This window comes from Heptranchias perlo, chromosome 18 (assembly GCF_035084215.1).
Source record: "Heptranchias perlo isolate sHepPer1 chromosome 18, sHepPer1.hap1, whole genome shotgun sequence".
Lineage (NCBI taxonomy): Eukaryota > Metazoa > Chordata > Chondrichthyes > Hexanchiformes > Hexanchidae > Heptranchias > Heptranchias perlo.
Genome location: NC_090342.1, coordinates 33221054 through 33234673, shown reverse-complemented (window position 1 = coordinate 33234673; position 13620 = coordinate 33221054). Strand labels below are relative to the sequence as shown.

General features: G+C 42.1%; 1 protein-coding gene across 1 annotated transcript; it reads left to right on the top strand.

Moving 5' to 3' along the window:
• Positions 1-801: 801 nt before the first annotated feature.
• Positions 802-12865, top strand: LOC137334990 (hemagglutinin/amebocyte aggregation factor-like). The gene is made up of 6 exons (XM_068000078.1): positions 802-930; positions 1929-1958; positions 4239-4317; positions 4770-4958; positions 8832-8984; positions 12685-12865. Exons 1-6 carry the CDS (start codon positions 870-872, stop codon positions 12728-12730), a joined length of 558 nt encoding a protein of 185 aa, XP_067856179.1. The 5' UTR covers positions 802-869; the 3' UTR covers positions 12731-12865.
• Positions 12866-13620: the final 755 nt, after the last annotated feature.

Below are 13620 nucleotides of genomic sequence, written 5' to 3'. Positions count from 1 at the left end.
TTCTGCACCCTCTCTAAAGTTTTCACATCCTTCCTAAAGTGCGGTGCCCAGAACTGGTCACAATACTCCAGTTGTGGCCGAACCAGTGTTTTATAAAGGCTCATCATGACTTCCTTACTTTTGTACTCTATGCCTCTATTTATAAAGCCCAGGATCCCGTATGCTTTTTTAACCGCTTTCTCAACCTGCCCTGCCACTTTCACATATACCCCCAGATCTCGCTGTTCTTGCACCCCTTTTAGGATGAAGTGACATTTAAATTCATAGGCAGTGTGGATTTGCTTGTGGAAGTGAAACTTTGCACTGGGCATGAGCAAATGTATCTGGACCAAGCTTGAACTGTAACAGGACATCATAGATAAAGCCTTATTGTGCATCCTGTGTCCAATGTGGGAATAATTGTTACTGAGGTTTTGTGTTTAAAAAGTGGAAAGTGTTACATCCCCCAGTGCTGGCTTCCCTCATCTTGATGAATGCAAGTTGAATGAACTTTCAAGGGAAATAATGTAAACTGTAAATGGGAGAAGGTGGATGAAAGAATTAATGCTATTGCTGACTGTACAGTTAGTAAAAATGAGTGGCTAAATATAGTTTTACTTGTTACTGGCAAGATCAGACTTGGATATGGACACTCGCACTCAAAACAGCACCAGCTGTTCTATTTTTCCCCAGAGCTATTTTTAAAAGATTATCCTTATGTTGACTTTCTCACACCACCTGCCATTAATCGGATTTTGAAGCTCAGACCCACATAGCTGATTAGTGTGTTTAAAAAGTCAGCTGATCGGGATATTTGCCTGGATATAAAAGCTGAGAATAAGTGCTCCTCTTGGTGTGTTCTGCTGTTGGAGTCAGCACTGTGATCAGAAATGATGAGGACACTCGGTCTTCTTCTAATCGTCATTGCTGGAATCCACGCAGGACCTCCAGGTAAATGGAGAGGAAATGTCTTACTACTCCAGCGTAATATTTTCATAGCCAAACTAGTCAACCTTGTGGCTCCTCTCAGTGAAATTGTTACTTTAGTACCAATTAATGCTGAATTACAGACTGGTTTGTAATTACAGGCTGATTTGGGGGCCAGCAGCTCACGGGCAGTGGATTGAGACTCCCTAAGATGAAAGTCAAATGAGACAGGAGACTATTCTATCAATTTGGGCTGGATTAAAACCCAGGTTGCACAAGTTATCCAGTGTATAACACTCCAACCTGTGTGTAACACAGCCTCTGGTCTGTATATTGTCTTCTATATTGCACACTTAGTTCAGCCACCTGACTTTACAGATGCAGTTGCTGCATGATCTGGGGAAACTTTAATAATGGGAGAAAATAACTTAAAACAGAGTATGTACCCTCATCAAGAGGAAACAAAGTAAAGGATATCTAATCAAAAGCAAAATACTGCGGATGCTGGAAATCTGAAATAAAAACAAAAAATGCTGGAGAAGCTCAGCAAGTGAGGCAGCATCTGTGGAGAAAGAAACAGAGTTAACGTTTCAGGTCGAAGACCTTTCGTCAGAACAGAAAATGCTGAGCTTCTCCAGGATACCTATTGCATGCCTTGTATAAAGAGCAGCCAATAGTGTTTGATCTATCCCCTGCAATATTATTCATTGAAGATGATAAGCATACTGAGGGGGTACACAGGCTCGGAGGAAGGTGAGTTTTTATAGCAGGACTTGCATAACTACATCATGGGTACAACAGTCCCAGTACTGAGGACATAAAATTAAATGTTGAAATAGAAAATAATCCATGCAGGCAAGTCTTGCATTCTGTTTGGAGCTAAGTGATTGTCAGGCTTGAGACAGTCCCTCACCATGTAAGATTTGTAAGTTTTCACTCTGCTATATTTGTCACGTGATTCCCAGATTTGCAACTGATTCCGTCACACTGTAACATATACTCAATAATGTTATCTTTTCCAGCACAAAGACCCAATGAGCTCAAACGACCTGGTAAGTCACCAGAAATCTATAATATCCAAAATAAAATGTGAATATTGTATATTAGTAGATAAACACAGCAACACGCTGGTATTGTACCATGTAACATAGCATTACCTTTTACTGTACACGCATGACGATTCTTCATATGAGTTTAGGCAATGATTGTTGTTGGTTATGCAAATCTGAGTAGGGAATCCCAAGCAGGCCCAGTCTTGTCATCACCTAACAGCTCCACACATGCACACCAGGAGCCACGGGATAGTGATCAGGAGCAGGAACTTGGTGTGATTTTTATCTCCCTCCCCAAACCAGAACTGTTGAGTCCATTTCTAGTTCCCCCAACATTGGCAAGGCTGAGTTCACCTAATTCAGGACTGGACCTGGGATCTTACTGGTCAAATGTCAAACCACACAGATGTTTTATGCCTGAGACAGTGTGGAGGTTAGGAGTTATTTTAGGGAGTTATCAGTGAAATCTTTTTTTTTGATTAAACTATTTGAATGAAGTTACATGTACTTTAATATGTGCAAGATGTTAATATTTTTTGTATTTTGGAAAGATAGGCATTGTGCTTTGTGAATCATGGGAGATGGAGAATTTTCAGAGTAGCCAAGTTATTTGCAAATTGCATCAAAATATTTTTTTAACAAAGTATCACTTGAAATGATATGCAAGTTTGAATTTCACAGGTTGATGGGCTTTCATCTCATCAATTTTGATGACATTTAGGCATCTGGATAGTTCAGTGGCTGCCTCTGGACAGGAGTTTGCTCTGTTATTCCCTAGATTTTGTCTGCGTTGCCATTGGACAATGAGAAGGAAAAGTGACCTTCACACTCATCCTGAAATGATCTTGTGCATTTCTCAAGAGATGGTTACAAAATGGCTTTGCCAAAGTCCTGGATGATAGATGCTTGCACTCCCCCTCTCTTAACTGGGACATTGCGCACGGCGGGAGGAGGAAGGGAAATCAAAGGGAAGTCGTTAAATATCTCTTAAAACATAAGTGAAAAATAAACCAGTGAAAAATTACACTGACATCAAAACCGTAGATAATTTTCCTACTCTGCATTATATTAAGATATTTATCCCTTTGATCTGCCCAAAGCTGTGCAACATCTGTGGGTGGGTGAGCAGCAGACTGCAATGCCTCTGCCAATGCCATTCTCAGCTGGCCATTGGAGGGAGTGCCAGCATAGCCTTAATATGGCTCTCCAAATTTTCCTTTGTTACTCAACGCCTCCTTCCACTGACACAGTTGAGCTCAGGGTACCAGGGGCGGCGTTTTGGCCGTGTAACCCGTGCAATTTCATAGGGGCCTGAGTCAGTCAGGGGCCCTGAGGATAGTCTCACTATCCACCCAGCAACTCCTCGCCTCTGCTGTCGGACTCACCTACATGTAAGAGCTGCCATCAATCCATGTACAAATGTAAATATGGTGCATTCCAAGCGGGACATGCTGCTCATATCCTAGTTCCACACTGGAGGAATGCAGGGGCTGAGTTATCAGTGCACTGCTTCCCTCCCCTCTCCTCTCATTCATAATTTACAATCACTAACCTGGAATAAGATTCACTTTCTGCAAGTGTGAGGAGAGTTAAGAGTAGGGAGTAACTCCCCCAAGCTTCTGGAAAATTTTCCCCCCTCCCTCCTTCCTTCCGCCCCTTCTCTCTCTCCCCCCCCCTACCTTTTCGCTCCCTTCCTTCCTCTCCCTTCCTTCCTTTCTCCTCTTCCTCCTTTCCTTCCTTCCCCCTTTCTCTCCTTTCCTTCCCTCCGTCCTTTCCCATGCTGCTTGGGAGTTCCCTCCGTCCTTTTCCCCCTTCCCTTCCGATGCTCCTGGGTAGCAATCAGGCCCCATTCATTTAAGGAATGTCTCCAAAAATGAATCAAACTAGAAAAATACAGACTAGTTAGAACTCAACTTTTTGCAGTTAAACCAACAAATGCTGGAATTTATGCAGTGGGGCGGTCAGTATTTGAAGAGACAGATTAATGTTTTGGGTGGAAACCCTACCGGTGAATCCTTTTCGCTAATCAGAGGCTGATGCGGATTTGACACCAGATTAAGTAGGTAATATTTAGTATCATTGCCTTGTAGGGGCCTCAAACAGAACCATTGCATGGAGCCTCCGCAAGTAAACATCTCCCTTGCAGGGTACTGAACCTGCATCCCACACTTCATGCTGGTTGTCATTGTCCTGAGATACTGTTCCATTTGTACTCTTATTAACTTTCATGCCTGATGAATTAGAAAGTCGGACACATTTAATTACTGTGCTCTATTTCAGATAATCGTTGGGTGAACGAGTACGATGACAAACTGCTTTATACTTGTCCTATATTAAATACAATTGCTTCAATTAGCAGGCAAGTGACTAAAGGTGCTAGTCTGCACAATAATCTGGTAGGAACTTGTTACATTCTATAAAGATATGTCAACAAAGATCATTTTTAACATTTATAATTTGTGGATTTCCTCTTTGGAATGACCTGTAATATTTAGCATTACCCACAGAGAGTGGCCAGATCACCGTCACTCACTCCCCCGCCACTCTTGTTTTGGATGTAGAGATGAGCAAAGCATATAACAAATGCACAGGTTGACCATGATGTGGAATCAAACATTGGATTAATGCTGCCTTAGCTCATTTTAGTTAGTATCTTTATCGCTAGCAGAGGGGGGAGGCTATCGTCCTCTGAGTTGATAGTTTGATTTGAACCCACATTTTAGAGAAAAACCCGCTGGCGAATTCAAAGACCCACCCAACTTCCATCTCTTATAGTTGTCCTGAAAATGCTTTTTGTGATTTTTGTTCTAGTCAGCATCACAATCACCATGAGGATCGTCTGTGGGATTTCCGATGTAAGGTGACATTCAGCGAGCTGCCAGATTGTAAATGGAGCAACTACGTGAACAACTTTGATGAAGAGTTCACCTTCATCTGCCCGTTTGACTCCGTTATTAGTGGTATGGAGTCTTATCACCACAACAAACATGAGGACAGGAGGTATTTTGGAAATTAATAGCTTTGTTCGTATTAAAGGCTAATACCTGGGCAATTTTCAAAATAATTGAGTATAATTTCTTCCACTTGTTAATGTAAACAAAAAAAGTCAGTGTTAATAAAACTGGTTCTGTGTTGAAGTGTATCGAAGTTATACTGTAATCTAAGTGTAAATCTAGATTAAAGTACGCTATATTATTGAACATAATGGGGAGGCTGATTGTTGCGAAAAATAATCTCATCTCAGGATTTCAATAATAACGAATCACATTTATGCTATTACATAGAATTAACAGCACAGAAACAGGCCATTCGGCCCAACTGTTTCATGTTGGTTTTTATGCTCCACAGGAGCCTCCTCCCACCCCTCTTCATCTAACTCTATCAGCATAACCTTCAATTCCTTTCTCCCTCATATGTTTATCTAACTTTCCCTTAAATGCATCTATTCTATTCAGCTCAACTACTCCATGTAGTAGCGAGTTACACATTCTTACCACTCTCTGGGTAAAGAAGTTCCTCCTGAATTCCCTATTGGATTAATTAGTAATTATCTTACATTTATGGCCCCTAGTTTTGGACTCCCACACAAGTGGAAACATCTTTTCTTCGTCTACCCTATCAAAACCTGTTATAATCTTAAAGACCTCTATCAGATCATCCCTCAGCCTTCTCTTTTCTTGGAATTCACGTATCATAGTATCATAGTAGGAGGAGGCCATTCAGCCCATCTCTTTCCCCATAGCCCTGTAATTTTTTTCCCTTCAAGTATTTATTTAATTTCCTTTTAAAAGTTACTATTGAATCTGCTTCCACCACCTTTTCAGACAGTGCATTTCAAATCATTACAACTTGCTGCGTAAAAAAATGTTTTCTCATGTCACCTCTTGATCTTTTGCTGATCAACTTAAATCTGTGTCCTTTGATTATTGACCCTTCTGCCACTGGAAACAGTTTCTCCTTATTTACTCTACTGAAACTGTTCGTGATCTTGAACACCTCTATCAAATCTCCCCTTAACCTTCTCTGTTCTAAGGAAAACAACCCCAGCTTCTCCAGTTTCTCCACATAATTGAAGTCCCTCATTCCTGGTACCATTCTAGTAAATCTCTTCCGCACCCTCTCTAAGGCCTTGACATCCTTCCTAAAGTGTGGTGCCCAGAATTGAACACAATACTCCAGTTGAGGCCTAACTAATGCTTTATAAAGGTTTAGCAATACTTCCTTGCTTTTGTAGTCTACACCTCTATTAATAAAGCCCAGGATCCCGTATGCTGTTTTAACAGCCTTCTCAACTTGACCTGCACCCTTCAAAGATTTGTGTATGTGCACTTTCAGGTCTCTCTGTTCCTGCACCCCTTTTAAAATTATACCATTTAGCTTATATCGCCTCTCCTCATTCTTCCTACCAAAATGCATCGCTTCACACTTCTCTGCTTTAAATTTCATCTGCCATGTGTCTGCCTATTTCACCAGTATGTCTATGTCTTCCTGAAATCTGTTACTATCCTCATTGTTTACTACATTTCCGAGTTTCATGTCATCTGCATACTTTGAAATTATATCCTCTCCAGCCAAGTCCAGGTCATTAATATATATCAAAAAGAGCAGTGGTCCTAATACTGACCCCTGGGGAACACCACTATATAAGTGGTGTATATTCCCTCCAGTCTGAAAAACAACTGTTCACCATTACTCTCTGGTTTCTGTCCCTTAGCCAATTTTGTATCCATGCTGCCACTGTCCCTTTATTCCCATGGGCTTTAATTTTGCTAATAAGTCTATTATGTGGTACTTTATCAAATGCCTTTTGAAAGTCCATATATGCAACATCAACCACACTACCCTCATCAACCCTCTCCGTTACTTCATCAAAGAATTCAATAAAATTACTCAAACATGATTTTCCTTTAACAAATCCATGCTGACTTTCATTTATTAGCCCATACTTTTCCAAGTGCCAATTAATTTTGCAAGGTCCTGGATTAGACTACTTTCTCATGATCACATGGTGCATTCACCCATTACTCTGCACTTCTCTTCACTGTTCTGGATAAATCAATGAATCATGGACATCATCCATGTGAAATAAAATTGCCGACCTCCCCAAGTGTACATGTGCACACTTCCTGCTACTTTCAGTATGAGGTACTGTTACCTAAATTTAAATATAGTTTACAATATCATAATTGAATAATTACATTTATAGCATCAATGCACATCAACACAGAAACTGCAGTATAACTGCGTTTTCAAGTTACCAAATTTGAGGCCACTTAGAATTTTCCAGGTGGGGCAAGGTCACCTCAAAGAAGCTGCTTCATATTCAGCCCAGTATAGCTGCAACTGGTGCAAAGCTACCTTTTTGGACTGCCTTTACATTTTGATGCATGTAAAGACCCATCGGGACTATTGGCTCTTCACTAACTTTAAAAGTTTGAATTTGGAGCTGATTTCTGCATTTGCCTTCAAGCATGCCAAGGGCTTCATTTGGCCTGAGTACAGAAACAGTAACTCAGTGCTGCCAGCAATACACTTTCAAATGCAGAACTGCAGCATAATAGGCCAAAAAGTGAATCCACTGCACTGCGTGACCCAGTTTGCGGAGCGGTAAAAACCTCTGAAATCCCTGTAGAAGTCTGATCATTGTTGGATGCAGGATATCCAGGACTAATACATAATGATAAGATCTTGTCTGGTAAGGTAAGAATATGACAAGCACAGAACAAAAAAAAGACACTCAGGGTATAAAACCAGTTTTCTCCACAGACAATGTGCAAAACCCTCTGCAATGACCTCTATCCAATCTACTTAATCTCCTCAGATTAATGGGGTTGCAAAAGTTCTCCTTACTTCCATCTCCCCAACAGTTAATTGACGTGAAACTCCAGAATACCTGTCTAACCTTACATCCTACATAGTGCACCCCTGATGAGCATCTTTCCTTGGCGTGACTTTCCATGGTCCTAGCAGCACAATGGATGATCATCTTCAATAGAATATCTGATCACCTCTCTTTCTATTTATCCTGACAACCTTCAATCTTGCCCCCAAACAGATGTTTATGTAGTATCTTTTTGAAGAAGTTAGTTGACACGCCATTAACTGCTTTTGCTGGGATTCTGTTCCACAGTTCCAATACACTGTAGGGGCAAAAAGTTCCTTATAATCACCTGGGTTTCATGGTCTCTGTGGTTGCTTGACAAATCAAAGCCATTGGCTTTATACAATAAAATATTAAACAAACCTTGATCTCTGTGTAGGTGAGGCGCTGCCTGCCTGGTCTTGGTAAAACTTACCATCCAGGGATATACCTGTACGACCAGCCCAGAATTTGGCTGATGGTTGGCCACGGAGCTTTCCTGCAATTGGGTTCAGTCAGGTCTGATCACATTTGGCTGGAGTTTCTAATGTAAAAATGTCCACGTGGTTTCTGGGTCAGGACGCAAAATTGAGTGTGGCCGTGTAACGGTGCATCCCGCACCTAACAAATGCACAATTTTCCCCTGACGGTGACGTTTGGAAGAGATGTAATAAGTTACTATACAAATGCAAGTTCCTTCATCTTTCTCTATCTCAAAGGGAGGTGCTATCGTTTTCAACTTAGTGTTGCTTAGTGAGCGGTCCGGGACTTCAGCTTGTGCCCATCCCTGCTCTCTGGGACTGAGTGCTAGTGCCACTTTATTCCCCCTCCTCCCTCCTCTCCGCCGCCCCCCCCCCCTGCTTTTATGCCAAATATATGCAATCTCAAGCTGTTTTAGTTTTCTCATCGACTTTGTTCATGTATTGTTACTAGATCTAGAACTCCGACATGATTCCAATATTGTGTCCGAAATGACTGTCACATTCATTGTTTTACTGCTTTATCTTTCTCAGGTGGAAATTTTATTGCTGCCGTGCTAATAATGTCTGCAACAAACAGTGTTTCTGGACAAACTATCTCAACCTTTTTGACGAATACTTCAGCTGGCAAATTCCTGACTCTACTTACCTTGTGGGGGTTTCCAGCTACCATGACAACTATCATGAGTAAGTCACTTGCTGCTTATTAAACATTTTACTTAGATTCTCTTTTTTTGTACATTAGGTGCACTAACAGCTGGAGTCAAATGAGAGAGTGGATGTCCTGGAAGGATCATGGACAGAATCTATTTGGTTAGAATTAAGAAACAATGGAGGTGCGATTACACTACTGGGTGTATTCTACAGGCCACCAACTATTGGGAAGGATATAGAGGAGCAAATTTGTAGGGAAATTACAGAGAGGTGCAAAAGCCATGGAAGTGAAATTACAGAGAGGTGCAAAAGCCATAGAGTGATAATGGAGGTCTTCAACCATCCTAATATTGACTGGAATAATAATAATGAGGGGCAAAGATGGGGAGGAATTTTTGAAATGTGTTCAGGATAACTTTCTTGACCAGTATGTTTCCGACCCAATGAGGAAGGAGGCATTGATGGACTTGGTTCTAGGGAATGAGGCAGGCCAAGTGGAGCAGGTGTCAGTGGGGGAGCATTTGGGGAGCAGCGATCATAGTAACATAAGATTTAGAATAGCTATGGAAAAGGACACAGACCACTCTAAAGTAAAAATACTCAATTGGAGGAGGGCCAATTTCAGTGGGAAGAGAACAGATCTGGCCCAGGTAAATTGGAATCAAAGATTGGCAGGCAAAACTGTAATTGAACAGTGGGCAGCCTTTAAAGAGGAAATGGTTCGGGTACAGTTTAGGTACGTTCCCACGAAGGGAAAGATAGGGCAACTAAAGCCAGAGCTCCCTGGATGACAAAAGAGATAGAGAGTAAGATGAAGCGGAAAAAAGGGGCATATGACAGATGTCAGCTGATAACACAAGTGAGAACCAGGCAGAATATAGAAAGTTCAGAGGGGAAGAGAAAAGTGAAATAAGAGGGGCAAAGAGAGAATATAAGAATAGACTGGCGGCCAACATAAAAGGGAATCCAAAAGTCTTCTACAGGCATGTAAACAGTAAACGGGTAGTAAGAGGAGGGGTGGGGCTGATTAGGGACCAAAAAGGAGATCTAATCATGAAGGTAGAGGGGATGGCCGAGGTACTAAATGAATACTTTGCATCTGTCTTTACCAAGGAAGAAGATGCTGCCAGAGTCTCAGTACAGGAAGATATAGTTGAGGTTCTGGATGGGCTAAAAATTGATAAAGAAGAGGTGCTATAAAGGCTAGCTGTATTTAAAGTAGATAAATCACCCGTTCCAGATGGGATGCATCCTAGGTTGTTGAGGGAAGTAAGGGTGGAAATTGCAGAGGTACTGGCCATAACTTTCCAAACATCCTTAGATATGGGGGTGGTGCCAGAGGACTGGAGAATTCCAAACGTTACAACCTTGTTCAAAATAGGATGTAAGGATAAACCCAGCAATTATAGGCCAGTCAGTTTAACCTCGGTGATGGGGAAACTTTTAGAAACAATAATCCGGGACAGAATTAACAGTCACTTGGATTGATTAGGGAAAGCCAGCACGGATTTGTTAAAGGCGAATCGTGTTTAACTAACTTGATAGAGTTTTTTGATAGGGTAACAGAGAGGGTAAATGAGAGCAATGCAGTTCATGGGATGTATATGGACTTTCAAAAGGCGTTTGATTAAGTGCCGTATGGTAGGCTAGTCATCAAGATTGCGGCCCATGGAATAAAGGGGGCAGTAGCAACATGGATACAGAATTGGCTAAGTGACAGGGAACAGAGAGTAGTGGTGAATGGTTGTTTTTCGGACTGGAGGGAGGTGTACAGTGGTGTTCCCCAGGGATCGGTACTAGGACCACTGCTTTTCTTGATATATATTAATGACTTGGACTTGGGTGTACAGGGCACAATTTCAAAATTTGTGGATGACACAAAACTTGGAAGGGTAGTAAACAGTGAGGAGACTAGTGATAGACTTCAAGAGGATATCGACATGCTGCTGGCATGGGCGGACATGCGGCAGATGAAATTAACGCAGAAAAATGCGAAGTGATACATTTCAGTAGGAAGAACGAGAAGAGGTAATATAAACTAGAGGGTACAATTCTAAAAGGGGTACAGAAACAGAAAGATCTGGGGGTATATGTGTACAAATCGTGGCAGGGTAGGTTGAGAAAGTGGTTAAAAAAGCATATGGGCTCCTGGGCTTTATAAATAGAGGCATAGAGTACAAAAGTAAGGAAGTCATGATGAATCTTTATAAAACACTGGTTCAGCCACAACTGGGGTATTGTGACCAGTTCTGGGAATCGTACTTTAGGAAACATGTGAAGGCCTTAGAGAGGGTGCAGAAGAGATTTACTAGAATGATGCTAGGGTTAAGGGACTTTAGTTACGTGGATAGACTGGAGGAGCTGGGGTTGTTCTCCTTGGAAAGGAGAAGGTTGAGAGGAGATTTGATAGAGGTATTCAAAATCATGACGGGTCTAGACAGAGTAGATAGAGAGAAACTGTTCCCATTGGTGGAAGGGTCAAGAACCAGAGGACATAGATTTAAGGTGAGTGGTGACATGAGGAAAAGCTTTTTTACACAGTGAGTGGTTAGGATCTGGAATGCACTGCCCGAGGGGATGGTGGAGGCAGATTCAATCATGGCCTTCAAAAGGGAACTGGATAAGTACTTGAAAGGAAAAAAATTGCAGCGCTACGGGGATTGGGCAGGGGAGTGGGACTATCTGGATTGCCCTTGCAGAGAGCCGGCATGGACTCGATTGGGCCGAATGGCCTCCTTCTTGCTGTATCTTTTGTATGATTCTATGAAACCAGGAGAGATGTTTCCTGAATTTAGCCCTGCTGGGTCCTGTGAGTATGGAGATTTGGAGAAATTATGCTGTGGTACCAACAGGCCAGTCACAGAAGTCCTGTAGATTTTCCATAGTTTAATCCATGCTCCAGCCATTCCCACTCAGCAAGTGATCACTAACTCACTGGTTGAATGTTTGTGAAAAAGAGACTGATTTACAGGCCATGGCACTGTTGTAGAGAGTTCTACAGAGAGGAGGTGTACCGTGTACATGCCTATGTTGTAGACTATGGACTCTTGGATGAATTTGACACTCTCTCAGTAATTAAATCAAGTATGTTTTCTCAGTGATTTTTTAAGTGTGTGTGTGTGTCTGTAGACCCCATGGCACGGATACCTGTGGTTCAGGTGTTGCCTGTTTCTGCACTCTCTTGGCTTGCATCTTTTCTTCCTCCTCCTTAAAGTACAGGAACAATGAAAACTCCATTGTTTAGCCATGGAGAGCATCCTTTAAACTCTCAGCATGTTTCACATAGTACCTTTAAATGCTTAAAAACTGCAGCTTCAAAGTGCTGACCTTTCACCTTCCCGCTTGTGGGCCACCATATAGGCTCAGCACTGCCACCTTCACAATGGTGGTATTTTTCATGGGTGGTTAGTAGGCGGAAACTCAGCAAAATCTTGGGGGGGTGGGGAGAGGTAGTGGCCAAGCCCCCTGCTTCATTTAAATATGGCAGGGCGTGTTTCTGGCAAGTGGATCAGGGTCACAGTGAGGTCACCAGAATGAAATTGTGGCAGCCACTTTTAGGGGCGGAGTTTCGGCGGAGGTTCTCTCCGCCCCATTTTACTTGCAAGACCACCTCTACACCGCTTGAAAATCCAGGTGTCGGAACAGGTGGATATGGAGGGCACCATAATATCGCTGTACTGCACTGCTGGGCTATCAATAATGACCTCTAGTTCTCTGTCCTTTTTAATTACAGGGACCGTCGGTGGAAGTACCAATATTGCACGCAACAGAATTGTTAATTCAATAGAGGTTGTGGACCGTGGAAGAAACGTTCACCAGTCTCCACAGACATTCTTCTCACTGAAATATAGTCCAACTTAATTTGAAAATTGAATAAAAAGTCAAATGAAATAAAATGTGAGATTGCAAAATTATTGGATTTCTCTGAATAATTTTCATTTTGGGGGAAGTTATGCTAAGTAAGATAAGACATATCGGCGAGTAGGAAATGGAACATATTTCTATGTTTACACATAGCATCAGCATCAAGCACTGTCGGGTCAGGGACAGCAGAGATATGCTATATCATTAAGGCCGCTTTTAAGCTGTCCAATATTGTGCCTCAACTACAGCTTCAGAAATACTCTCTCGTGCATCAGTGTGACATTCCTGTTTCCCACACCAGCCATCCTCTTACTTTCTCCAAGTGAGAGTGACAGCTTACTTCAAAGGGTAAACCTGTAAAGCCATAGCCTCACATTCTGCAAGTGGAGGTCATAAAGTGCCCGATTTTGCGAGGCGTGATTTAGGCAGCTCAAGGAAGCAGCAGTCCCGGTAAAGGCGGGCCTGCTGTAAATATTTAAATGAGCCATTTTGGGTCCAGCCCAAATTTTGTCAATTTGGGCAAAGATACAGCCACAGTATTAGCCTGGACGTAGCGGGGCTGGCTGTAGGTCAGACCTGCTTAGGCCATCTTAAAGCTGGTTGTCATTTTGGCTGCATTATAAATCACTTTTTTTTGCTGCTTGAATTTACAAGGATGTTTGTTATAATTTTGACTTGTCATCGTGTCATAGGTAGCGCACAGGAGGAGACCATTCGGCCCATCATGCCTGTGCTGGCTCTTTGAAAGAGCTATCCAATAAGTCCCATTCCCCTGCTCTTTCCCCATAGCCCTGTAAATGTTTTA

What these genes read in the sequence shown, in the direction of transcription:
- LOC137334990 (XM_068000078.1), top strand. Translation starts at nt 870, where the DNA reads ATGATGAGGACACTCGGTCTTCTTCTAATCGTCATTGCTGGAATCCAC. An exon ending in AATCCACGCAGGACCTCCAG is followed by an intron (nt 931 to 1,928) that starts GTAAATGGAGAG and finishes TATCTTTTCCAG; the next exon opens with CACAAAGACCCAATGAGCTC. An exon ending in AACAAACATGAGGACAGGAG is followed by an intron (nt 4,959 to 8,831) that starts GTATTTTGGAAA and finishes TATCTTTCTCAG; the next exon opens with GTGGAAATTTTATTGCTGCC.